Here is a 26,723-nt window from a genome sequence, read left to right as displayed (position 1 = left end):
CTTCTGTCCTGGGAGTTTACCTTTGTTCTTTTGGCTGTGTGCTCACATAATTGGATTTCTTTGATACTTCTGCATTTGACAGGCATTTAACCTTGCCTGTTTGGCTTTGTGGGGCTCAGAATCCAGCAAGGAACGACTTGATTCCTGGCTCTTCCTGCAGGTCCTCCTGAGCAATGCCCCAAGCCCCACTTGACACGTCAGCCCTCACTGCCCTGGGCTGGTGGCCCCAGAGCCTTCCCAAACTGTGTCCCTGCTCCCCAGCACCCCCCCAAAGGTGACACTGCTCCCAGCACGATGTCACCGGCTTTGCACATCATCTCCCAGCTCCCATTTAATTAAACAGCTGCTTTCTGCCTCCCTCTCCCCGTCCTCCCCTGCGCTGCTCTGCCGTCCCTGCTGCCTCTCCCCTCTCCCCTCTCCTGTTTTATCACCCTAATGAAGCAGTATTGTGCATCGATCCTGCTGATTGCCAGCCCATTCCTTTTGTTTGTTGGCACCGAGCCATTCTGCCGCGCTCTGACAGCTCAGCTCCTCTAATTAGCTGTGTTGTTCTTTTCCCCATGTTTCACCGCGTTGCAAGTTCAGTTGAAGTTGCCACAAACTTAATCCTTCCATTCCTGCCATAAATTCACATTCTTAAGCCGTCTTTATTGTAGAGAGGAGCAGCCTTGTGTGGGGACTGATCTCCAAGACCTTAACATCTGACCTTTTCATAAGCCCTATTTCCTAAGAAATAGTGGCAATACAGCTCTGGATTTCTCTATCATATCTGCTGTGCACCGTTCCCTTTGAAATGAAAATCCAGTGCAATAATGCTGCTGCTGCCTTCTGCATGCTGGGGTGAGGGCAGGAGCTCTGCACACCATTTGGTAGCTTTTTCCTGGCAGCAAAATTGGAGATTTGTGTGCCTGGGACAAAAAAATTAAAAAATAAAAGCCTGGAGACCCCTCCTTCCCACCACAAATAATAATTTAAAAAATTCCTTAGTCACCCCGGAACACTCAGGCTGTGGGCCCTGAACAGCTCCTTTCTGTGCTGGCTCTTAGAGGAGCACAAGCTCTGGGAGGCCAGAGCTGAGTTGGATTCCCAACCTCATTTGAGGGTTTGGGGATTTCTGTAGAGACGAGTGTTCAGCTGAGCCAGCAGATCTGACTATTGCAGGTAAAGTTGTACTTTCTTGACCAACCATGGGAAGGTGGTTTGTCCAGCCTGACCCGGATGCTGCAGATTCCCACATTTGACTCCCAGGAATACATTTGGCACAGGATTTCTCACCAGTGTGGGCAGGCACAGGCACAAACTTTGCCTGTATAATGATCCCAAGTGTTTATTCCTGTCCTGGAAATGAAGCTTGTTTGCTTGTGGAGATAATGTCAGTAAATTCAGCTTGATTTCTGACCACTGGGAGGTGATGGGTATGTATTTAAAATTGGATTGGCAGCAACATCACCTCCACAGAAAAGCTTTGGATCTTATTACAGACAACAAAAGATGCACAGAACACCAGGGTTGGTAATGACGATATGGCTGACAAGGGTTTGTATTCAGCTGCTGGAAGGAAGCAAATTCTTCATGAAGAATGAGCTGAGATTTTCATGTTAACACATTTATCCTAAGTACACATTTTCCAGTGTTCCTTTGCCCAGAAGTTCTCCCCTGGGCAGCTGGTTCCCAGGAACAGGGGACAGAAGGATCATGTGTCAGGGCTGAGCTCCACTGTCCAGGGTAATGTCCAGCCACACTCAGGGGTTCCCAGCTTTGCTCTCTCCACTAACTGTGCAAGGGGAGCTCACAGCAGGGAATCTTCTCTCAGAAATTTAGTCTGCACCAAACAGAGGAACAGATTTCCATTGCTTTGCTAATGGCAAGCAGTCAATGACTAGAAATATTTAATTTGCTTTTAAGACGTGGGGTTTTTGTTCTTAAACAAGTTGTGGGTCCCTGTAGTTTATACTCATACTTTAGATTCATTTCTGTATGGATACTCATTTGAAACAGTATTGTGGCACAGAAAGTAAAGCAGAGCTGGATGGCAGATCCAGCTGGATGGCAGATCCCTGTAGGACCCCAGAGGTGACCCCTGTGTGGGGTCTCTGTCTGGTGTCTGAGCAGCTGCAGTGTCTGATGGGCTGTCTCTGTGACAGGTTCGCCCACCGAGGCCTCATGTGGTCAAGAGACCCAAGAGCAACGTTGGAGTCGAGGGACGGAGGACTTCGGTTTCCAGCCCAGAACAGTAAGTGCTTTGCTGCCCTGCTGCTCACTGGAGGGCACCTTAAAAATACTACAGATCAAAGTTATATTTTAACTGAACAAAAAATGTGCCTTTTTAAAATTTTTGGAGCACTGTAGAGGAAGTGTGAAAAAGCAAGAAACCAAAGTTTGCCTGTCAGAGAATTGGGGTGTGCCAAGTCACACACCAGCAGATCAGCCTGATCAGGGAAAGTTGCAGGTGTGGGAGGTTTGCTCATGTCTGTGTTGTTTTGGTTTGTGCTTTTCTTTAAAGGAAGTTGCCAGCCCCAGCCCTGCATCCACCCTCGTGCCAGGCTGTGCCTGCCTGGGAGGTTCAGAACTGCTCGTTGGGCAGTGGTGGCAGTACAGCCTGGCATTACTTGCAATTCCTGAGGGTGCAAATAAGAAGGTTCCAACTCTCAGTTGAGGATTTGGGAAGCTTAAGAGCTGTGTTTTGGTTGGGTGTCCCTCACCCCGAAGCTGAGGGCATGGGCAGCGTTTCCCCAGCCACTCCAGGTGGGGAGATGCTCTGTGTTTTACCCGAACCGAATGGTCCCTTCTCAGCTGTGCAGCGTTTCTCGTCCATTTTCCATGGGCTTTGGTTGCCCTCTGGTGGAGCAGAGGCAGATCCTGCAAAGGGCCCGTGCTGGCCCTGCATGGACGTTACAGGGATTCTTAAACTAAAAGCATTTCCTTAATATGTGACCTGATGACTCCCTGCATGTAGGTAGGGGATAATTGAATCCATTTAACATTTTTGTGTGGCCCTGTGGAGGATTCTGCACGTTTGGGCTCCAAAGCTGCTGCCATTCCAGGAGGCTCAGTGCCAACAGGCATCTTCAGTTCCTGCCACCATCAGACCACAGATCACAGAAACAGGAGTGAGAACCATGCTATTTATACACCACAACATGTATTTTCACTTCTGTTACCTGGTGCCATTGGAGGTTAGGAAATTTACATCTTTAGTTAAGTGAGTTAATTTTTTTAATATATATAAAAGAAAGGCATTGTTTTGGGGGTGTCTGTGCTCATTTTGTGATCAGTCTTCAATTAAAGCACAGGGGGGCAGGAGCAGGGACTGCAGAGAACACTGAGCATCATGGTTCGTGTCTGCTGTTAAACCATTGTGTTTAGAAGAGTCAGAATTGTTTTCTATTTCAATAGAAAGTTTATTTCTTTAGAATTGTATCAGTAATTCAAGGTTTGTGATGTTTGATTCTTAAAAATTTATCCTTAATCTAGAATTATTTTTAAATATTTAATTTTTTAAAAGCTTTTCTAGTTCTAAGGTAAGAGGAAGACTTTGTAGCTGAGAGCTCAGGAAATGCAGGATGGCCCCCCAGGGCAGCCCTCCTTAAACACAAGTCAGTTGGGCACAGGAACACGGTGTTGCATTTTTAACAGGCAGGCAGGTTTCTGAGAGCTCCCTTTTACAGCACAGCAAGATGTCCTGTTAAGTGTGGAATAGGCTTTCCAGAGGGCTCTGGGATGTGGCTCCAGGGCTGTGGACTGGGGGAAGTGAAGCAGGGCATGCAGAGGTGGGGCCTGGGCTGGGCTGGGCTCAGTGGGGCTGTGTTGGACAATGCAGGCTCGGCAGGCACGGTGAGTTCAGGTGTAACCAGGCTCTCAGGGCTCCCCCACACAGCCCTGGGGCATGGAGAGGGTTTCCTGCTGCAGGCAGGGAGCTCTGGCAGTGTTCAGGGTCTGCAGGAAGGAATTCCAGGGATAGGTCTGAGCTGTGTTCAGATGGAAGAGTTCCCAGGTAATTCCCTCAGCCCCAAGTCTCCTGTTTCATTGCAGCAAGAAAAAGCCTGTGCATCCAAATCCCTCATTCTCTGCATTTTACTGTCTAAGAGGGACAAATTTCTTCATTCCCCAGAGCTCCTGTATAGCTGCTGTTTAGGAAACTACCAAAAACCCCAATTCTTCCTCAAGTCTGGGGTGCCCTTTTTAGGAGAACAGTGTCAAATCCATATACCCCTTTGTACCATAATCTCTGTGCTCAGGAAAAAGCAGCACTGTAATAAAACACAGAAATTTAATTTTCTCATAACCAAAACATCTTTTAAAATTATTACGGAATTCTCATTATTAATTCCCATATCCTGCACTCCCATTTTCTGTATATGTTTTTTTCTATCTCAAGTACATTTAGGTGTCAATTAAATTTGAAATATCTACATTTGTCAGCATTTCATTTGTGGCCAGCGTGATGTGCTGCTGATTTGTCCGTGCATCCTGACACATGAAGGGAGTGCCGGGATGGAGATCTCGCTCATTAGCGCGAGCCGCGCGGGGCGGCTGACAGGGATGGAGCGGGAGCGGCGGGGCCGGGCGGGGCACCCCGGGCCCTTCCCGTGCCCTGGGCCTTCCCCTTTCCCTTCCTCCTTTCCTCTTTCCTTTCCTCTTTCCTTTCCTCTTTCCTTTCCTCTTTCCTCTTTCCTTTCCTCTTTCCTTTCCTCTTTCCTTTCCGCTTTCCTTTCCTCTTTCCTCTTTCCTTTCCTCTTTCCTTTCCTCTTTCCTTTCCTCTTTCCTTTCCTCTTTCCTTTCCTCTTTCCTTTCCTCTTTCCTTTCCTCTTTCCTTTCCTCTTTCCTTTCCTCTTTCCTTCCCTCTTTCCTCTTTCCTCTTTCCTCTTTCCTCTTTCCTCTTTCCTCTTTCCTCTTTCCTCTTTCCTCTTTCCTCTTTCCTCTTTCCTCTTTCCTCTTTCCTCTTTCCTCTTTCCTCTTCCCCCTTTCCCTTTTCTCTTTTCCCTTTCTTGCCTCTTTTCCCATCCCCTTTTGCCATTCCCCTTTCCCTTCCTCTTTCCCTTTTTCTTTCCCCTTCTTTTTTCCCCTTTCTCCTTCATTTTCCCCTTTCCTTTTCCCTTTCCCCCATTCTTTTCCCTGTATCAGGATGACATGTGGAAATTCAGTGTCACTCTGGATCTGGACATAACTTTAGCTTTTCTGGAGTCATGTTAAATGGTAGCTCACTCTCCTAAGACACAAAGACATGTGTCTGAGTTCAAAGCAGAAGTAATTTTTAACTATCATTGCTTTCTAATTTATTTTAGGTGAGCCTTTTATTAATGTAAATTGATATTTTTTATCATGGTCACTTTTTTAGAAAAGGAAAGTTATTTAAGTGTTCTAACAAATGTTTCCCAGTGCAGTGTCCTCACCTCCCCTGCCCTGGATCCCGTTCCAGCTGTGGTTGGTGCCCCTGCCCAGCTCCTGGCAGTGCACTCAGCACAGTCAGGGTGGTTTGAGCCCCCAGCCCCCCCAGTTCTCCCCTCAGCAGCCTCAGTAACTTCCTTTTCTCTTCCCCAGCCTCGTAAGGCCCATGCGACACTATACGGTCTTCCTCTCGGAGGACTCTTCTGATGAGGAGTTTCAGCAGGAAGAGGATCCTGTCTCTGGCTTCTCTGAGAACTTTTTCTTCTCTGCTCCTTTCGAATGGTCTCTCCTTTACTCTTCTGTTGTGCTCGTGTTCCAGCAGTGGGGCTGGCATTGCCCAGGGTGCCCACTCCTCTGCTGGGCTTCTGGAAATGCTCCTGTGGGCTCTTTGTGGTGCTTGATGGATGTCCAGCGTTTCTCCTGCTTGTTTGTTTTGATGTTGACCAGCATGCAAAGCCTCCTCCTGCATGAGACACTGCAGCAGCCCACAGCTCGCAGGCTGCCATCCCCTGGAGCTCTGTGGGGTGTCACCTTCCCATGTGTCCTTCATTCCAACGTGCTGCTCGTGTCCTGTCCAAACCTCCTGCCCCTCTTCCTCGTGCAGTGCTGCTGTGATTTGGGGTTGTCCTGTGGGCCTTGGGGGGCAGTGCTTTGGGTTGTCCTGTGGGCCTTGGGGGGCAGTGCTTTGGGGTTGCCCTGTGGGCCTTGGGCCAGTGCTTTGTGTTGTCCTGTGGGCCTTGGGGGGCAGTGCTTTGGGGTTGCCCTGTGGGCCTAGGGGGGCAGTGCTTTGGGGTTGTCCTGTGGGCCTTGGGGGGCAGTGCTTTGGGGTTGTCCTGTGGGCCTTGGGGGGCAGTGCTTTGGGTTGTCCTGTGGGCCTAGGGGGGCAGTGCTTTGGGGTTGTCCTGTGGGCCTTGGTGCAGGGCAGTGCTTTGGGGTTGTCCTGTGGGCCTTGGTGCAGGGCAGTAACATAACCAGCCCTCTCCAGTGCCGCTTGTCTGATCCCAGTCTCTGGTCTGTGGGTCCCACATCCCTGGGGGCTCCTGTGCAGGGATGTGCCCCCTCTGAGGCCGTTGGGTACAGTCTGGCAATTGCACAGGAGGTTTGTTGGGTTTATTTGTGCCTGGTTTTTGAATTGGAACTTGTTGTACATTCCCAAAGGGCAGTAACTGAGTGCTGACAAACAGTCCCAGTGGCTGAAATCCCCGTGTGCTGCAGAGGGCAGGGAAGGGAGGGACTGCAGGCAGGTGGGATGGGCAGGGTCGGTAGTAAAGGGTCAAAAACTGTTGCCCCCCTCGTGTTTGGGGCAGAGGAGGCCAGTTTGGTTTGCAGGGTGTTCCTCAGGGGGTTTGCAGTGTGACCTGGTGCAGAGCAGAGGAGCACACAGGTGGGGCTGAGGGCAGGACCAGGGTTTGTCCCCCCTGCCCAAGGCCATGTGGCACCTCTGTCCCTGCCGTGTCACCCTCCTGGTGCTGGCTGCGTGCCTGCTGTGTGTGTGCTGGTGAGGGAGGGAAGCTGGGCTTTGTGGATTTGTGTGATAGAGATGTATTATGATAAAATATGGAAGGAGGAGGGGGGTCTTCCATAGGATCTGTTTTTGCAGGTCTCACAAATATTTTCTTTTAATTGAAAGCTTGTTTAAATGCCACAGTACAACTGGCTGCCAGTCAAGTGCCAATCCCCACAGCCCTGTGTGGCACTTGCTGTTGTTAATTGGATGCACATCGTGCTGCTGTTCTCTGTGCACACCAAAATGCAAATCTGCTGGTTCATTTTTTTGCTGAGGTTTGTGCAAGAGAAGCATCCTGCTAACTCGGCCTTGGCTGGGAATGTAAAGGAGGTGTCTCCATAATGGATTGTGCTGTTTTTTGATAAGATGACACCAGTGAAATCATTGGAACTCTGCACAGTGTTCCCAATTATTGCAGGAAAACACTGAATTATGTGGTGTGCTGAGTTAGCTCAAAGCCAGGGGCTGTGAGTGGCTGCAGACACGGGGCCATGCCCAGCCTGAGGGAGCTGGCACCCCGTTCTCCTGCTCCCAGAGCCCCCTCCTCAGCCTGGCTGTTCCTGCATGAGCACAGCTTACCCTGAGCCCTTCCCACGGGGGGCCTGGCCTGTCTGACCCCCCAGTGCCGTGTCCCCTCTGCATGTCCCCACCCACAGGCACCGCTCACACACTGCCCTGCACGGGGCTGCACTTGGCACCCAGGGGCTTTGTGTAACCCGTCCAGCTCCTCAGGAAACTGTTTAACACAGCAAACTGACCAAGATGGTCCTTGACATGGTGGTGTGTTCTGTGCCAGGCCTCAGCCATACCGGGCGCTGAAGGAGTCGGACAGCGCCGATGGGGAGGACGCGGCCAGTCCGGAGAGAGCGCGGGCACCGCTGCCCCCCGGGCCCCCACTGCCCACCCACCCCACGGGCAGCAGCCTCCTGGAGGACATCTTCCCCAGCCTGGAGCTGGAGCCGCAGCCCCTGGGCCAGGCCAAGAGCCTGGAGGACCTGCGGGCGCCCACGGAGGAGGAGCAGCAGCGCTGCAGCTTCGACTACCAGGTGTGTGTGTGCTGGGGCTGCTCAGGCTGGGCTGGGGCTGCTCAGGCTGGGCTGGGGCTGCACAGGGTGGGTGGGCTGGGGCTGCACAGGGTGGGTGTGCTGGGGCTGCACAGGGTGGGTGTGCTGGGGCTGCACAGGGTGGGTGTGCTGGGGCTGCACAGGGTGGGTGTGCTGGGGCTGCACAGGGTGGGTGTGCTGGGGCTGCACAGGGTGGGTGTGCTGGGGCTGCACAGGGTGGGCTGGAGCTGCTCAGGCTGGGCTGGGGCTGCTCAGGCTGGGCTGGGGCTGCACAGGGTGGGTGTGCTGGGGCTGCTCAGCCTGGGCTGGGGCTGCACAGGGTGGGCTGGGGCCTCCCTTGGTCATGAGCAGCTTCCTCGTGGGACTGGGCAGATCCCAGGAGCAGCAGTAGTGATGATGATGATGATGATGATGATGATGATGATGATGATGATGATAATATAATGCCTTTGTCAGGGGTTTGTTCATGTGTTTCAAAATTAATTTCTGAATTAAGAAATTGCTGAATTGGTCCCCTCCAAATGTTCTTTTCTTTTAATTTGCCATTTGGGGCTAAAATTTGAAAATTGTAGATGAGAGAAGAGGGATTCTTTGTGAAGGGCATCAGTGAACATACTCAGCTTAGGAAGTGCCAAACTAAAGCAGACTCAGAGATCTTCATCTGACATGACAGAAGAAAATATCATTTCTACCTTATAATAATATTTAATTTAGTGTTATATGCAGATACTAAATTTGTCAGGTTTTTCCATACAGCAGTTAAGGCCTCTCAGTTTCTGTACCTTGGACAGAGGGCTGTGCTCCTTCCTGAGCTACAGCAGATGCCACAGTGTGTCCCAGCTGGATCACCTGTGAGAGGCAGAGCTGGAGTTCCAGCTGCAGAGTCCAGGCTCATTCCATGCCTGTCCTGCCAGGGACAGGGACCACAGTGCTGTCAGTCAGGGGGTCCCTCCTCTTCCCTCTCAGTCGGACCCCAATTCCTGCTCTGTGTCCTTAGGAGGTCAGTAGAAGTTAACATTCCTGATGCTTTCTTGCAGAGAATGGACCTTGGTGTGTCCGAAAGGAACAGGATTGTGCCAACCATGAGGCTGTCCCACCCCTACAACAAGCTGTGGAGTATGGGCCATGATGACATGGCTATTCCCACCAAGTATTCCCAGAGCTCCCCAGAAAGGCCTCTGACTGCCCTGGGAAACACACCCCCAGTCACCAGGAGACCCCAGAGCAGAGACAGTGGCCTGGCTCCTGCAGAGAAGGATGAAGCGAATCCCAATCCTGCCATTCAAGGGAACATCACCATTCCGAGGCCACAGGGAAGGAAGACTCCGGAACTGGGCATAGTGCCACCCCCACCAGCACCCAGGGCATCCAAGCACCAGACTCCAGCAGGGTCAGGGGAGACCCTCCCTGCCCCTGGGCACAGCCACCTGGGGGCTGATCTTATCCCAGAGCCCTTTGGAGCAGGTAACGTGTCCTTAGACCCCGACCCCCAGCAGCCTCTGAATTACTGCCCTCGTCCATCTCAGCTGCTGCCCAGTGCTGCCAGCACTGCTGAGATGCTCCAGCCTGTCAAGGTGAGCACAGAAGGTGCAGGGAATGACAGTGACTTCCTGCTGAACCTGCTGGACCCCCTGAGAACGGCGGGCAGGGAGGGCTGTGCCCCGCAGCGAGGGCCCCCCAGCCTGCAGGGCTCGGCCCCCCTGCCCTGCACAGCTGCCTTTGGCCTGGGGGCAACTGACTTTGTGCCTCCCCCAGCTGCACCCTTTGTCCAGCCCCTTGGCTATCCCTCCCCAGCTCCACCAGCTTTTCTACAACCATCCCCCAACCCCTTCACCCAGACACTGCCAGGAGCCCTTCCAGTGTCCCTGGTCAGACCCCCGAGGGGCTCCTTCACCCCCTCCTTAGGCCACGCCTACAGCTCCAGCTTCATAACCCCCAGCTCCGGCTTCTACCCCCCCCAGAGGCCTCACGCACACCTGTCAACACTCTCCATGCCAAACCTGTTCAGCCAGGCTCCAGCTGTGCCAGCAGCTGGCTCCCTGCTCCTGCAGAGCCACAGCCCTTCCCCTGCCAGCTCCCTCCAGCCAGCGTGTCCCTCCAAACCCCGAACGTTACCCCTGGGCCAGTCCTGCACAAAGGTAGATCCCAAACAAGCTCTGGCTCTGCTGGCCAGTGAACCCCCTCTGCTCCCTGCCAGGCCAGCCAAGGGCTTGGAGTCAGTGTTACTGTCCTCAAAATCTGAGGAGACTAAAGATCCATTTGAAGATCTGTTAAAAAAGACCAAGCAGGACGTGTCACCCACACCAGGTAAGGTGGAACAGCTCAGAAAGCGATGGGAAACCTTTGAGTGATGCCCAGTGGCCTTGGTGTCCCTTTGGAAGTGACAGAGGGGGGTTGGGCTTTTTGAGCCAGCATAAAACCAAGCATTTCTTTTACAGAAGGTTGAGCCAGGACAGCTGCAGGACAATCACTGAGCTGCAGCTCACACACAAGAGGTGTCTGCCCTGAGTCAGAGTCCCCCTTGCCCCAGTCCCTGCCACAGCTCCCTCACTCCCCAGCACCAAACCCTGCACTGACCAAAGCGTGAGGGGATGGGGCAGGTTGGGGTTTCCACACACAGCTTTTCAGGCAGTGCTACTGAGGCAAAGTTCCTCCTTCCTGTGTTTCAGTCCTTGGCACTCAGCACACTGTGCTGGGCTCGGTCCTGCCTGTGGGAACGGGCAGTTTTTTGGCACTACACGTAGAAATACAATGTTTTGTTTCCATGGGCAAAGTTCAGCAAACACACCTGACCCGTGAGCTGCACCAGACGAACCCATCAGGCTCTGCTTTGTCCTGTCTCAGAGCCCAGACCCTGGTTGGGTTGTGCTGTGGGGTGGGTTTGGCTCCCCACGCAGCCTGGCACTGGTGCCTCTGGGGGCACAGCTGTCACAAGGCCCTGTTGCCTCAAGGACACAGCACACAGAGCAGCTGCTCAGGGTTTGGTCCTGCGTCTCTGTTGGGAAACTGGAAACACCAGCAATTGTTTTCTTTTTTTTTAATTTTTTTTAGTTTGTTTTTGTTAAACACATCAGAAAGTAGAGGCCATAAAGAGTATCCTAGTTCTTATATATGTGTATCTTAATATTATCTATCAGTAATGTAAGTGGCAGTATAGGAATGGAATGTAACAATATCTACTTGATTATTACAAACAAGAGAAAATTGGGGGTCTCAGAGTTGGCAGCTCCTGCTGCAGCTGCAGGGCTGAGGTGTTGGGGGGCACACCCGGTGGGTGCTGAGCCCCTGCTGTGCCCATCGTGTTTGAGGACACTCAGCCCAGCCTGGCACCCCCAGGACGCTGCTCTGGTCATTTCTGCTTTACTTCAGTGGTGCTTTTTTGGGTTGTTTTGTGTCTGGGCACACTCTGGTGTCAAACCTGTCACTCACAGAGGGAATCCCGTCACCATTGAGCCTTTGATAAAGGAAATCATCTTGGACACTTGGGGAAATTCTTGTAAAGCTTTACTTGATTTCCAGTGTATCTATTTTATTCATGTAATCTTGGAAGTTTTTTCTTACTCTGGGGAATGGGAATGGCTGTCTGTGCATTTGAGGCTGGGCAATACAAAAGAAAAATAATAATAGCTGAAATGCCACTGGTTTGGGAGAGACCAGAGTATTGCAGGGATATTCTGTTTCTGTACAGTGCTGTTCCTCTGACAAGCCATTCCCTTGGATTTGTATTTTCTTTTTGTGCTGGAAGACAGATGGGTTTAGTATTGCATAGTAAAATATTTAAAGTCTAAGATAACAGTTCCATTTTATTTTCTACAGTTCAGAATATGAATGTTATATAATGTAATTCAGTGTGGAATTCCAGAGCTCCTTTGCTGTGAGGTGGATGATCAGACTTTCTGGATCGTGGTGGATGTGACTGGACCCTGGACAGTCCTGCCTGGGGCAGGCAGCACTTCACAGGCTGTTTTTTAAATTCTTGTCACACAGGGGTCAGACACTGAGGAGGCCCAGTAGAGATGCTTAAAAACACTCAGGAAATTCTGTCCCACTACAGTTCATTCCATCTCTGGTTACTTTGCCCATATTATGGATCATTTTATGCCACTGATTTTTAGACAAGCACTTGGATAATTTTGTAAGTCAGTTTTGAGGCACTGAAGAGAATTGAGACTGCACTGAATTGTCATTTCTCACCCTTCACTTTATTTTGCATCTCTGAAATCCAGCAGGGCAAGGAGTTCATGACCTTCCTCCCTTCTGGAATAGAGTTTGCAAGCAGGAGACTGTTCTGGGGGCTTCTTGTAATAAAGAAATCGCCCTCTCCCTAGGGCAGGATTTAGGGGGTTTGTCTTATTTAAACTCAGGAATTCCTAACATGATTCATTCCTAATAGTGCTTGTCTGGGAGAACAGGCCAGGCTGTGAACCAGCTCAAGGTCTGAGGCAGAAGGATTTTTGATGTTTTTTTTACTAAATCCACTATAAAAAGTGTTCCTGGTATTATTCATCAGAGTCTTTATACTCAGCTTTCTCCATGTTCCTGTACTTACCCTGTGTTTGGTACCAATTTGCTTATTTACAGCTGCTTCCTGCTATTAGAAATAAGTTTATTTAAGAAAAAAGGCAAGAAAAACAACTCTGAAGTTTGTGGTGCATCTGCTCTGCTGCTGCACAGGTCAGACCATTCCTGTATCTCGTTCACCCTGGGTGGAGGATTGCAGTGCCCTGCACAGGGACAGGGCAGCCCTGGGAATCACAGGCCCTTCTCCTCACATTCCAGTGTCTCCCCTGACCATAAAATACCCACGGGGAAACAGGGAGAGCAGGAGCTTTGCACAGCTCCTCCCTCCGTGCTGCCCCCAGGCTGAGGGCTCTGGGCTCTGACAAACCGTCACCAAATTAATGATTCACCTGCAAAGAGACCTGGAGGGTTGCAGTTGTGTCACCCCCACCATCAGCCATCCAGACAGCAAGGTGTTCCTCAGAGAAAAATGGTCACAAGTCAATGTAACCACCTCTGTTTCTTACCAAATTTTATTGTAAATTTCTTTTGAAGGACATTCTAATTATATACAAATTATAAAATTTACAGTTACAAAAGAAATCAGCATCATGATCATTAACTACACCAAGTCCAGTTTTGTGAAAAAATATATTCAAAAATTAAATATCAAAAGAAAGTTCATTATTGAAAACAAAACAAAAACAAAACAAACCCTCCATAAATTATTTTGCAGAAATGCTCAAGACACTGACAGAGGATTTTAACACCTTTGCTAGTCCTGGCTCTGGGTGCCTGAAATCCAAGCAGCTGCTGTGCTGCCCCTGAGAGGGGCTGTGCCTGGCACAGACACAGCCAGGGGTGTGCTCTGGGGGGGCTCAGTGGGGAAGGGGGGGGGGGGTCGTGCCTTGTTGCCTTCCAGGGTGTGGCAGTAGCTGAGTGAGCTCTGAGAGCACAGAGCTGGTGTTCCCCAAACCACACAGGGCTGCAGGAACGGGGGGGCTCATTCCTGCAGTTTAAACCCCACCGGGCAGTGGAGCCAAAGCTGCACAGCAGGACCAGTCCTGGCAGCGGCCGGGGCTGAACTGGGGCAGGTCAGGAGCCCTGAGCCTGCTGGGGGTCAGTCCAGCTCAGCATGGGCTGGAGAAGCCACAGCAGCCTTTGCATCCAGCACAGGTGACCCCCAGAGCTCTGCCCAGGTGAGACCCCCCCAAACCCTGACCAGGGTCAGACCCAGACCAGGGGTTGTGTTTGCCCAGCCCCAGAGAGCTCTGCTGGGGCTCCATGCACAGACACTGCTGGGGCCTCCATGCACAGACACTGCTGGGGCTCCATGCACAGACACTGCTGGGGCTCCATGCACAGACACTGCTGGATCCTCCATGCACAGACACTACTGGGGCTCCATGCACAGACACTGCTGGGGCTCCATGCACAGACACTGCTGGATCCTCCATGCACAGACACTGCTGGATCCTCCATGCACAGACACTGCTGGATCCTCCATGCACAGACACTGCTGGGGCTCCATGCACAGACACTGCTGGGGCTCCATGCACAGACACTGCTGGGGCTCCATGCACAGACACTGCTGGGGCTCCATGCACAGACACTGCTGGGGCTCCATGCACAGACACTGCTGGGGCTCCATGCACAGACACTGCTGGGGCTCCATGCACAGACACTGCTGGGGCCTCTATGCACAGACACTGCTGGGGCCTCCATGCACAGACACTGCTGGGGCCTCTATGCACAGACACTGCTGGGGCCTCCATGCACAGACACTGCTGGGGCCTCTATGCACAGACACTGCTGGGGCTCCATGCACAGACACTGCTGGGGCTCCATGCACAGACACTGCTGGGGCTCCATGCACAGACACTGCTGGGGCCTCCATGCACAGACACTGCTGGGGCTCCATGCACAGACACTGCTGGATCCTCCATGCACAGACACTGCTGGGGCTCCATGCACAGACACTGCTGGATCCTCCATGCACAGACACTGCTGGATCCTCCATGCACAGACACTGCTGGGGCTCCATGCACAGACACTGCTGGGGCCTCTATGCACAGACACTGCTGGGGCTCCATGCACAGACACTGCTGGGGCTCCATGCACAGACACTGCTGGGGCTCCATGCACAGACACTGCTGGATCCTCCATGCACAGACACTGCTGGATCCTCCATGCACAGACACTGCTGGGGCTCCATGCACAGACACTGCTGGATCCTCCATGCACAGACACTGCTGGGGCTCCATGCACAGACACTGCTGGGGCCTCTGTGCCAAACACTGCTGGGCACCCACTCACCTGCTCCCACAGTCCCAGTGCCAGAGGGGCCGGGCAGTGCCCGTCTCTGCTCCCACAGTGTGCTGGACCCCCCTAACAGCAGCATCACTGCCAAGAAACAAACCAAAGTAGGACCAGGCTCCCCCCTGCAGTGAGAGCACCTTTGGGGCACTGCCACATCCAGCTGCTCCCAAACACAGCCAGGTGGGAGCATCACTTGCTATTTCAGCTCTTCTCCAGCTTTAGAGGGAAAGAACATACAGACAAAATACTGTCTCCCACTCATTTGGTTTTTTTCTATTTTCCAAAACTTTCATTCTTCTGTCAGCAGCTGCAGGAGTGCAGAGACCTGTTCTTAGCAGACACACCTGATCAGTAGTTTTGTGCTCTTCCCTTTGCTTGGAACCAGAAACATTTACAGCTAAAGTAAAAAATAAATCCCAAAGCTAACCAGAATAATCAGCCTTTTCTTCTGGTGGCAATGAGCTACAGCAGGCAGTTCCCACCCTGCTTACTAATAGTATTTTTGAGATTAAAAAGCAGACACTGTGTTCTAAAATATTCCTCAGTGATAGTTGCAGTGATTATCCTGAAACACTTTAGAGCTCACCTGGCCTGCTCTGCTGCATTTCCTGCCACAGGCTCTGCCACGTTATGCTAAAGAAGAAACAGCACATTCAGCAGCTAAAACAGTAGCCCAGAAGCCACAGAATCAACCCCCTTCTCAGGGCAGTGGAAAGTGACGGTTGTGTCGCTACAACACCAGCCCTGGTTTGGGTTAAAGGGCACTAGTTTGGTTCACTAAGTTCCACTCTCCTGTACTGATGAGCCCAAACCTGTCTGTCCAGAGGTCAGATCTAGAACTATTTCCTTCTCCCCTCCTCACCCAGCAAGTACCACCTGCTGCTCTGCCAAGGCCTGTTCTGTTCTCAGCTCCTGCCTTCGAGCCCCTGCTCAGGGGTGGCAGATCCTCCAGGTGGGGGGACCACCCACTGCCCTCAGCCCTGGGGCACAGCCTGAGCAAAGTGAGCAGTTGTTCTACACAGAAACTTCCTCCTTTCACAAAGGTCAAACTGTAACTGGCAATTCAGGCTCAGAAAGGCACTTAACACGGTCCTGTGGTTTGGTCTGGCCTCGGGAAGCTCCAGCAGCCGTGTCCGTACCCAGCATGGTGGGCTGTGCAGCCAGGCAGTGCCCAGGCAGGGAGGGGCAGCAGCAGCTCTGGGGAGGATTTCCCACCACTCACTCACCTGGCTGAGCCTTGCAGAGGAGCCACAGGCACATGTTTTTTGAAACAACCGTGTTACCCACATTATTTCTGAATGCAGTGGTTTAATCCCCATTAACTGGACCTGCCTCAGTCATTTGTAGGGTGGTTTTCTGTTGCCTGCAGGGCCGTGACAGTTCTTGTGTCTCAGCCCGTGCCCGTGGGAGCTGCAGGAGCCCAGGGGGCCCAGCCAGCTCTGGCTGTGGCAGCACCGGGTTCTGCCCCTGGTTCTGGATCCTACCCCACCCTTTGTCCTCCCCTGGCCTCACCACAAAGGGTCTTTTCCTCCCACCATTGCTGCTCCTGCTGCAGAGCAGTTTGATCCAAGTTGTGAGTGGGTTGAGCTGCAATAACGAGCTCATGGGAGCAGGTGGGTGCCCTGCAGTGGGAGCAGGCAGGAGCCCGGAGCAGCTGCAGGCAGTGCAGGCCTGTCCTACCAAAGCACCAACCAACACCTGGGACGGAGGGGCCGTGCCAGGACTCGCCGCTGGTGCCACGCTCAGATGAGCCGCTCGGTCGGGGGCATCTTGATGACGTTCCACATCTCCACGCGAGCCCCGTCCTTCTCCTGCCGGCTCGGGCTGTATGTCCCCTGCGTGGCTCTCCTCCTCTTCATGGCCACGGCCGTGGCTGCCAGTGCCGCCAGCAGCACCACCGCGCCCGCCGCGCCCGCGGCTCCCACCACGGACGAGTGGCTGAGCTGTGCCCACACTCGCTGCTGCGGCAGAACAGGCAGTTACCAGAGCTCCCCTCCCTCGGCCCCGGCCCCCCGAGCACCCCCTTCCCTGTCCCCCCATCCCTCAGGGGCCAGGGAATGCAGGGGGGGCTGCTGAGCCTTCCCCTGCTCCCCCCTCCCCTACACACACACACACACAGAGTCCAGCACTGCCCCAAACCCCTGCAGTCCTGCCTGCACCTTCATGCCATGGTACCCGTGGGAATGTCTAACAGCACCTCATCATTCCACATGGATTTGCACAAGGATTGTGGTAAATCCTGACAATTCCCTGTAACACGGGGCCATCACAGGGCAGGAGGTCACAGCTGCTGTTGCTGTTGAAGACTGAAAACCTCACACACCTGAGCCAAGAGCTGGAGTGTTTTTCAGCGCTGACAGAACCAGAGCAGTTGCACAAACCAGCCATGACTCCAGTCCCCACAGCTCCTGAGCAGGGCCCAGAGTTGAGCCTGCACTGGGGCCTCGTTTCTCCCTGCCCTGGAAAGACTTGGCTGAGCCACTCCTGCCTGGGAGTGGATTGGAGCCAGAGCAACTCCAGCGCCCCAGGGAGGGCAGAGGCTCCCTGGGAGCCACTGGGGTGGGCCCAGCCAGAGCAGCTCCCACTGCAGCGCTGCCTCCTACGGAGAGTCCGTGTCTTCGTGCCCAGGCCTTAAGGATACTGGGATGGGGTGGATCTGCTGCTGCAAGTGCTGGGAAGAGCTCAAGGTCCAAGCAGACCTTGCAGGTGCATCTCCTTGCCTGGGCAGGGCCTAAATGAGGCGCTCCTCGGGTGGCACCTTTAGGACACTGTCCATCTCCAGCCGAGCTCCTGCCACCTCCTGCTGGCTCGGGCTGTAGGTCCCCTCGGACTGGCGCCGCTTCCTTGCCGTGAGAATCATGAATATGAGCCCAATGCTGAGGAGCAGCAAAGAGCCACAGGCTACAGGGACAGCTACTTCAATTAGTGGGGAGGGGAAGAGAGCACCTGGAGTCCCTTTCTGTAAAAGAAATTAATGGAGAAACAATGAAACTCCACTGGTTACAGTAACTGCAATAACTGACCCAAACGGTCAGTTGAGAGGAAAAAAGACTTTTAGAAAAGCAAGAAAAGGCACTTTTTCACACCAGGACAGCCCCTTAAGATGTAAATGTCTGTATAACTCAGTATCTACAGTGGGAGTTTTTACAGGAGCATCCTTACCAACATCAGACTAAAATACACAGGTGCCACTGGCAAAGACCTGACCAATGTTGCAAAAAAAAAAAAAAAGAAAATTAAAACTATAAAGTTAATGCAGAGTAATATGAACTTTTGGTAACCCCAAAAAATTTCCCCAAGCAGGAGAAAAAATGTTCAATGATGCCTCTAATGGCAAAGCAGAGAATTGATTTGGCTGTTAAACTGTGAAAGAGACTTGGATAAAACTTGCAGCAGGATGGGGAAGATGTTAAAAAGGTCAGGACGTGGATGGAAGATGGAGATGATAGAAGGCCCCAGTACTGAGAAGAGAAATGAGTCTCTAGATTCTGGTGGAATTAAGGATGGCATGGAAGAAAACAACAAAGAACTAAAACAACTGTAGCATTTTTGTCATGAAAGAAAGCTTTACAATAAGCCTAAAAATAAGAAATATCTCTTATTGCTAACAACGTAACTGCCACCCTGCAAACCAAAATAATTCAAGCTGGATTATTTAGAGCTTTTGGATGCCCTTCAGTCTGTGCTCACTTCACAAAGCAGCAAAGGAACATTCCCAGAGGACCTGGAAGTCCTTCTGCCCTTTTGCAGTGCCTGAAGTTGAGGTTGGTTCCCTGAGCCTGCCCAGACCTGAGTGCAGTGCAGGGTTAGTTGTGGCTTTGCAGAGCATGCAGGTTAGTCCAGCCCCTGCCTGTGCTGCTGCTGCTGCTGCAGGAGGGGAGAGAGGAGAGCTCAGCTGCCACCCCAGTGACTGCTCCTGTGCAAACAGCACCAGCCCAGCCCAGCCCAGCCCTGCCCTGCCCCACCACGGGCCTGGCCTCGCCAGAGGGGAAGGAAAGTTCTGCAGAAAAGCAAAAGGGGTGATGAACACGAATAGAAGGAAACCACAAGAAGTGTCCTGGGACAGAGGGGATGGAGATGCCTGAAGGAGTCAGTGCATGCAAACTGAAGTGTCAGGGTGACCTTGGCATGGGCGTTGCAGTGCCCTTGGTAACAGCAACAGCAGCACCCCCCGCCTGGCACACGGCCCTTTCCATGCAGGAGGGGTTAGTACATTCCCAGGTTACCAGACAAGCTACCTGTCCATGCAACAGCTGTACAGAGAGAAAGCAAGGGTGTGGATCCCAGCCCCCCAGAACACTGGGATCAGACACACAGGGACAGCAGGGCCAGCACCAGGGACAGCAGCTCAGGGATGGGCCACAGCTGTGAACTCAGACCTGAACCACTTTCAGTCCAACTTCATCCCACTTCCCTTCTCCAAACATTCATTTCTACTGGGATTATTTTAGAGAGAGAAGGTGCTTTGTTAATCTCATGCAAGACAAAATGCCAACTGATATTCCGTTCTCCAGGAAACTGGGCCAACTGCAGTAGCTGCATTACTGTCCAAAGAGTTGTGAAATCTATGGAAATGTGCAGAGACAGCCCCAAAAGCCATATGGCAGCACATGCAGATACTGAGAGGTATTTGCTGCAGTTGTTTTTATGCTGGAGACCAACATGCAGCAGCACTGCAGAGAGAAAGCCATTCCCAGTTGAGGATTGTCTGGTCCCAGCTGGTTCCCCCCGTGCTGGGCAGCCCCAGCAGCCCCGGGCAGTGCTTACGTTGATGTCGCAGCGCTCGCCGGTGTAGCTGGCACTGCACACACACTCGTATCTGTTCTCCGAGTCCTGGCACGTGCCCCCGTTCTGGCACGGGTTCGGCTCACACTCGTTGATGTTGATTTGACAGCTGCAAAGGAAAAGGGTATTAGAACTGTCACTTACGTTCCTGTGCCACAGGACATCATACACTCTAAAAACGCCTCACTTATTTGAAAAGTGTCTGTTGCATCTTTTTCAGGTGCTTTCTCTCCATGAATTTTTCCCCCATTCACACCAACCCTGCTGTTGTGGTTTCTGTGGGACTGAGGCCAGCACAGGCAGTGAATTCTCACAAGGGCCCAAGAACTACTTTGAAGCGGTTCTTGCTGCAAAAACTGGTGTTGGCAGCAGATGATCTCAAGGCCCCTCTGCTCAAAGTAACAGCTCATGTACAGCTGAGGGGCAGCTGTTTGACTGGCACAGGAACATGGCAGAGGTGGGGCCTGGCCCTGCTCAGCCTCCCCACGAGGAGGAGCTGAGCTCTGGCTCCTGCAGCACTTACTTCCTGCCCGTGAAGCCCGGCCTGCAGGAGCAGTTGGCTCCCCAGCTCTCGCTGACGCACCGGCCGCCGTTCAGACACGTGAAGTTCTTGCCGCACTGCTGAGGTGGGAACGGCCACCTGGGGAGAGCAAGGACAGGCTCTGGAGCAGCCAGGTTTGGGGAGCACAGGGAGGGGGTGTGGGGCTTCAAGGAGGGGCTGCCGAGGGTCATAGGGACAGTCACTGCTATTTCAGGAAGGACTTTGACACAAGTGGAGAGGAAGAGTCTCAGAAATCTTCCAGAATATCAGAGTATGACTCGGAGCATGCCCAGAGAACAGGCAGGAGCTGTATCGGTACCAGGCCTTTTCTCAGACAGTTGCCTGTTCTTGCTGATGAAAACACTATCAGGGACAGGAGCTGTTTTGTTTTAAATCAACACGGGAACATGGCAGAGGGAAGTCAAATCCCAGAGAAGATGGAGTTCTTGGGAAATGCTAGAGGGAAGTGACAACAGGCTAGAGAACTTGCCCTTTAAGCAGCTCTGACACGTAGCATGGGGACTACCCACACCAGAAGGAAGGATCCTTATCCTGTACGAGGCTGAGCCCCCATCAGGGAGGATCTGGACAGCACCTCCTGACTCAGCACAATTCAGGTGCTTTACCAGAGACTTGCAATGAAATATTTCCCCAGTGTCCCCAGGTTGAACCCCACTTCACCCGGGGCAGCCCAGGCACTTACTCGCAGCGAGGCCCCGAGAACTGCGGGGGGCACTTGCAGGAGTACCCGTAGACGCCGTCGACGCAGGTGGCCCCGTTGAGGCACTGGTGGCGCACGCAGTCGTCCACGTTGATGTCGCAGCGCTTGCCGATGAAGCCGCGGAAGCACTCGCACTGGAAGTCGGCCACGGCGTCCACGCAGCGGCCGTGCACGCAGGGGCTGGGCTGGCAGTCGTCCAGGTTGTGCTGGCAGCGCGGCCCGGCCCAGCCCGCGCTGCAGCCGCAGCCGAAGGCGTCGAACAGGTCGCGGCAGGTGCCGCCGTGCAGGCAGGGCGCCGAGGCGCACACGTCGGCGCCGGCGCAGCCCAGCCGCAGGGCCGCGGGCACGGCCTGCAGGAACTGCTCGGGCTGCGGGTACGGCCGCGGCGCCGCGAAGGGCAGGTACAGCCCCCCGATCTGCACCGCCCCCAGGCAGCCCGTGAAGTTCTCGGCCAGGACGACCAGCACGTTGTTCTTGAGGAAGTCCAAGCTCCCGGCGCTGCCCTGCAGGGTCACGTTCACCAAACCGTCCAGCCGGAGCAGCCAGCGGGAGGAGGGCGCGCCCGGCTCCTCCATGGACACCGACACCGAGTGCCAGGCCCCGTCCGTGACCGGCTGCGTGCTCAGGAAGCTCACACCCTCAATGCTGTTCCCACTCCTGATGACAACAACCAGGGAGGAGTTCCTAATGGCTACCTGGAGGGAATCCACCTCTTCCACAGCCTGCAACAAAACAGCATCTTCATCCCTGGTCCTGAAATCCATGTGGAGGCTGCTCAGGGTTCTGGCCACGGATGCGTTGGTGGTAAATTCCACAGCAGCGTAACTGTTAAATGTGGCATTAGCCAGACCTATAAATAAAGGGGCAGAGTGTGAGGGATTTGAAAGACAGTCATGTTTGAGACAGACCAATGGCACACTCCTGGCAGGTTCCCTCCCTGAGAATCCTGTAAGCTTAGTGTGAGCAGGATTACAGCCCGAGCTGCTGCATCTTTAAAGCTCTTCCTGTTTACAGTCACGCCCCTGGTAATAATGTCCAGCTCTGTGTAGTACTTTTTACTCATCAGTCTCACTGCACAATAATCAAACTATTCCCCTTTTACTGCCAGAAAAGTAGAGCCCAGGCCAGAAGAGTGACACAGCCAGAGCTGCTGAGGCAGCCAGGGGCAGAGCTGGGGACACGCTGTCACCCTGAGTTCCAGGACACTCTCCAGCCATAGACAACCCTCCTCCACACCAGGGCACCATAACCTCACTAGTTTTTCTCATCCTTCATGGTTCTCTCTTAGGAGAAACCCAGACATGATTGCAATATGAATTGGGCCCTGCTTGGTGAAATAACCTGAGCCTCTATAACTGGCTGAACATCTCTGAGACCTGGACAGTCCTGGTGCTGGGCTGGTGATGAGCTGGGATCACTCCTCAGCAATGAAGAGGTTCCCCCTGATTGAGACACAGTCACAGAACCAGCTGTGCTGTCACACATGGGGCAAACCCACAGAGCATGTGCTGCTGCAGGAGTGTGTCCCTGGGCACCCCTCCATTTTTGCAGCATGTGTTTGTATTTATTTCAACAGCACAAACAAGGAATATTGATCATAGACAGGGAACTTCAGGGATTTTACCAACACAAGCAGGAGAGCAGAACTTACACACATATCCTGCTACAACGTCTATGCAGGTGGTGGCTTCAGGACAAGGGTCACTTTCACACCAGACTCTCTCTTCACAAAATTTCCCAGTGAAATTTGCTGGACAACTGCAATGGAAATCATTCCAAGTGACAATGCATCTGCCACCATTCTGACATGGCTCAGACTGAAAAACAAAACAGGGGAATTTAGGGGCAGCATAATTCATCTTTAGGTCTAAAGAGAATTTGGTAGAATTGTGACAACGCAGACCAGTACAAGCAGTGTTTGAATCAAGAGAGAAGGGAAATTAAACCGACTCAACAGCAGAGAAGGAAGCACAAGGGTCTCTGCACAAGAAATTCCTGAACCCCTGCTTCTCCCTGTGCCCACCACTGGCCTACAGGAACTCTGGCACTTTGGCAAAGAACTGCACACAGAGACGAACAAGAGACATCACATACCTTGCAGGTGTTATCAGAGATGCAGCCATTCACCAGGTTCCCACTCTGAGTCCCGTTGAGTTCCTGTGGCAGACTGTAGTTCTCAGCCTGGAAGAACTGTATCTGGTGGTTGTTGAGTTGGAGGTCCTGCAAACAGCCCTTGAAGTAGCCCCCCCAAAGCTCTGCAGTCCCAGGGTCCGGGTGGCCCCCAACATACACTGCTGACCCGGGTGGCAGGGGCTGTGCCACGAGCTGTCCCAGCTCCACGTACGAGTCCGACTGCTGAGCACCCACAGTGCCTCCTTGGAAAGACAGGGCTACCAAATGTCTTCTCCCATCAACCACATCCTCTGGAAATGTCACAGTGTCCATGGGTGACACCTCCACCCTCAGCTGGCCATCTCTCAGGTAGATGGTGAGCCCTGGGCCTGTTTCATTCCCGATCTGCAGGAGCAAACCGTGCGGCTTCCGACTGCGCATGAAGAAGGAGATGTTGAAGTCTGCACCGAGGCTGTCAGACAGGGCGAAAGAGGCAAAGCTGGTGGAGTTCTCTAGGCCAAATGTGGCTGCTGGGCGCTCTGGAAGAGAAGAGAAATGCCCATCAGAGACAGAGGGAATGCAGCTGGCACAGGGATGTTCGGAGCAGCAGCTCCTCAGGAATGGGGGCAAATCCTTCTCAATGTTTTCAACATGTGTCAGGGTAATGATGCTCCTCCCCAGTCTGTGGAACTAAAGTGGTGACCATGTCCTGGCTTCCTCTGGAGGGCAGGACTTTGAGCACCCACATAGCACAAGAGTGAAATTCAGGTCTAGCAGAGCCCTTGCCAACCCATCAGGTTTACTCAAGAACTTCTGAGCTACAGGGTTTGCTTTTCAAACTTGTAAACTTGGTAATAGCAGTACATGCCATGTTTAGGGCTCAGAATTGAAACAAAAAACTGGAACAATACTAATACAAGCCTTGCAGGAGCAAAAAATGCAAATAGATATGATTTTACCTCAGGCTTGTCAAAAAGCTTCCTTTACCACTCTGTGGTTTACCTATAAAGCAAGACATTCCTATTCATCCTCAGCTCAGAAGCCCAAGATCAGCTTTTCCCAGTAAAACAACTTCCCTGGCCCTGCATTCACACATTGTTAGGAACGTGAAGTCAGAGCCCCTGCCCCAACCAGGAGTAACATCCACCACAAAACTGACAGTCATTCCTGCAGGAGCAAGTGACAGGAGAGGGATCAAGGAGAATTTCATTCATGAAGGCTCTTGCTTTAGTTTCCCCCCTGGCCAAGCAGAGAATACTGTTTCCAGAGCTGATCCCAGCACTCCCCTTGCACCTCTGGAGCTGGCAGGGGTAAATCCCGAGGCACTTACCATGTGAGCAAGCTGGGCCTCCGTAAGGCCTGGCACAGTCACACCTGAAGGTCGCCCAAAGGTCCACACAGAGCCCTCCATGCAGGCAGGGCTGGGATTGGCACCACTCTGTCCGGTCACAGCCTGGCCTCACCACAGAGGACTCTCCCACTGGCAGATCCTCTGGCAGCACGGCCTCGGTGTCCACCTGCACATCTTCCAGGCAGCCCACAAAGCCCTGCTGGCTGCGTGTGTTGTTGGCCATGGGCTCCTCAGCACCTCCAACGTACAGGCTGGAGAAGGCCTGCGGGGTCAGGGCAGTGCCAGGCGGGACAGGAGCGCTCTGCAGGCACACACCTGCCTCGCAGGAGCCGTGCCAGAGCCTCAGCTGCAGGGTGCTGTGCACAACAACTTCCACTTTGTGCCACTGGCCGTCATCCAGTCTGAGCCCCTCCAGGAGCAGCGGGTACCCAACGTCCCCGCTCCGCAGCTCTGCGTGCAGGGTGCCCTCCCACAGCTCCAGGAACACGTACTCGGCTGGGTGCCCTCGGTAAAAGAGGATGGCGCTGGGCAGGGTGGTGCGGAAGCGCAGGGAGACGCGGGGCACCCGCTCCCCTCCCGCGGCACTGCCACTCTCGTTGCCCACGGGCAGCTCAACCAGCAGATACCCTCTGGAAGCAAAGGAAAACGTCGTTGGTGTCGAGCACGTGGCATCAGAGAAACCAGGCTGGCACTGGCACAGGTGGCCGTGGCTCTCGGCTTGGTAGGTGGGGATGCACAAGGCCTCGTTCTGGCAGTCGTGGGTCTGGCACCCCGTGAGCCTCACAGAGCAGTTCTTCCCTCCCCAGACTGTGCCATCCTGGCCAGGGGCACAGTGGCAGGAATAGTCAGCAATGCCATCCTCACAGACAGCTCCGTTCTTGCAGGGCCCCTCCTCACACTCATTGATGTTAACAGCACATTCCACACCTGGAAGAGACGTAGAGAGGGGATGTCACTGCAGGGACTGAGACCCTTCCCAGCCCCAGCCTGGCACAGCCCTCTGGTGCTCCCAGAGCCAGCAGAGAGCCCCACACTCACTGCACAGGGCCCTGCTGCTGCTGGCAGAGCAGCAAACCCAAACCTGTGTGTCCTCCCAGGTGCTGTTCACAGAGCTTTGGCCCATCAGCCACACCATCCCACACACTGCTCTGCTCTCCCCAGCACCACAGGGAGTCAACGTGCAGAGGGGATCAAAGCAACAGAACAGCACAGACAAGATTTTATGCTTTTTCCTTAATAGGTTTGGTATGCTGAAACTCCAGGTAACTGTAGATCTGACTGGAGCATGTTCCAGGCACCAGTGTTTCAGGCAGTGTTAAAATAAGAAGTTACTGGAAAGCCTCAGTTAAAAAAATTCAAATTCCAAGACAACTCACCAGTTGTAAAACTCACAGAACTCAATTCATTACCAAACAACAAACCAATCATGCTCCACAGGCACTCTGCCATGCCTGCACTAAGCTGATTTCAGTCCTGCCCAGTCCTGCAGAAGGGAACTGGGTGAGGTCCTGCTCTGCTGCTCTGTCTCCTCAAGGCACAGGGACCCCAACGGGGCCCAAGTAAATTACAGGCCATTACACCAAATCTGGATAATGAAAATCTGCTGTCATTTTCCTGAGCATCCCCAGACTGACAGAAGAGCCCTTCTGAACCAGTTCACTTTATCTGGCCCATAACGTTGGTTTTCACTAATCTTCAGAGACAGTCCCACAGATAAACCAAGCATGGATTATCCCAATCTAATAGCATTACACCCGAATCCAGCCAGCAAGCACAACCAGGGCAGCAGGAAGAAAAAAGGAATTCACACACAAAGGAGGGGAATCAAAACACAAAGGACGTTTGTAAAGAATAGCCACTAGACAGAATGTGCATGTCAGAGAGATTAGAGAGTTGCCAGGGGGAGAGAGATGAGGGGAGATGGGGCATTAGAAACGGGAGCACTGGAGCTGGACTTGGTGTGTGATTAAAAGTAAAAACTTAGCAAAGATCCAGGCCTCTTGAATATGGTTTGTCCCCTCACAACTGGTAGTCCCTGTCCAAGCTGCCCCCTCTGTCAGCCCCAGTGTCGGTGCTGGCACCAGAGTGAGCTCTGCAGGGAGAGGAGGGCTCGGCACAGCTTCCAGCTCCAAACTGTTTGTGCCAGTGCAGGGACAGAACCCCGTGGGGCTCTGAGAAGTGCTGAAGAGCAGTGCAAGGCTGTAGTAATGCATCACTTACAGCTATACCAGAGCTGCTCTGCTCTGGGTTCATCTGGGCCCTTGCTCTCTACTGTGTAAGAGAACTGCTCTGGAGTGCCTGTGGAAAAGCACTGAATTTGGACAGGATCATCTGCCTGGAAGAAGAGCTCAGCTCAGACTGAGAGTTGCTGACACTACCTCAGCACAGCCCTTTCCCTCTGGCCAGTAATGCTGGGCTTGCTCAGCACACAAAAC

The 26,723-nt window shown here is 53.0% G+C and overlaps 2 protein-coding genes across 7 annotated transcripts in view; one reads left to right on the top strand and one right to left on the bottom strand.

Annotated features, from left to right (window-relative positions):
* DENND1A (DENN domain containing 1A) overlaps positions 1 to 13,065 on the top strand; it is a 150,824-nt gene extending 137,759 nt beyond the window's left edge. For 3 of the 5 annotated variants that reach the window (XM_071574314.1, XM_071574313.1, XM_071574312.1), the window contains 3 exons: positions 2,145 to 2,233; positions 7,692 to 7,941; positions 8,997 to 13,064. In XM_071574314.1, coding sequence (XP_071430415.1) covers positions 2,145 to 2,233; positions 7,692 to 7,941; positions 8,997 to 10,310 — 1,653 coding nt within the window. In that variant the 3' untranslated portion in view covers positions 10,311 to 13,064. Of the gene's footprint in view, positions 1 to 2,144; positions 2,234 to 5,541; positions 5,671 to 7,691; positions 7,942 to 8,996 lie in introns of all 5 variants that reach the window. The other 2 variants (XM_071574310.1, XM_071574311.1) reach the window with 2 other exon arrangements.
* A 1,380-nt stretch (positions 13,066 to 14,445) lies between these two features.
* CRB2 (crumbs cell polarity complex component 2) overlaps positions 14,446 to 26,723 on the bottom strand; it is a 33,646-nt gene continuing 21,368 nt past the window's right edge. Inside the window, exons 7-13 of one of the 2 annotated variants that reach the window (XM_071574435.1) lie at positions 24,268 to 25,215; positions 22,920 to 23,476; positions 22,477 to 22,642; positions 20,808 to 21,675; positions 20,087 to 20,203; positions 19,546 to 19,672; positions 14,446 to 16,736 (exon numbers count right to left, since the gene is read on the bottom strand). In XM_071574435.1, coding sequence (XP_071430536.1) covers positions 16,521 to 16,736; positions 19,546 to 19,672; positions 20,087 to 20,203; positions 20,808 to 21,675; positions 22,477 to 22,642; positions 22,920 to 23,476; positions 24,268 to 25,215 — 2,999 coding nt within the window. In that variant the 3' untranslated portion in view covers positions 14,446 to 16,520. Of the gene's footprint in view, positions 16,737 to 16,826; positions 17,738 to 19,545; positions 19,673 to 20,086; positions 20,204 to 20,807; positions 21,676 to 22,476; positions 22,643 to 22,919; positions 23,477 to 24,267; positions 25,216 to 26,723 lie in introns of those variants that run through there. The other variant, XM_071574434.1, reaches the window with a different exon arrangement.

This window comes from Pithys albifrons, chromosome 20 (assembly GCF_047495875.1).
Source record: "Pithys albifrons albifrons isolate INPA30051 chromosome 20, PitAlb_v1, whole genome shotgun sequence".
NCBI lineage: Eukaryota > Metazoa > Chordata > Aves > Passeriformes > Thamnophilidae > Pithys > Pithys albifrons.
This window is presented reverse-complemented; position numbering and strand designations above follow the sequence as displayed.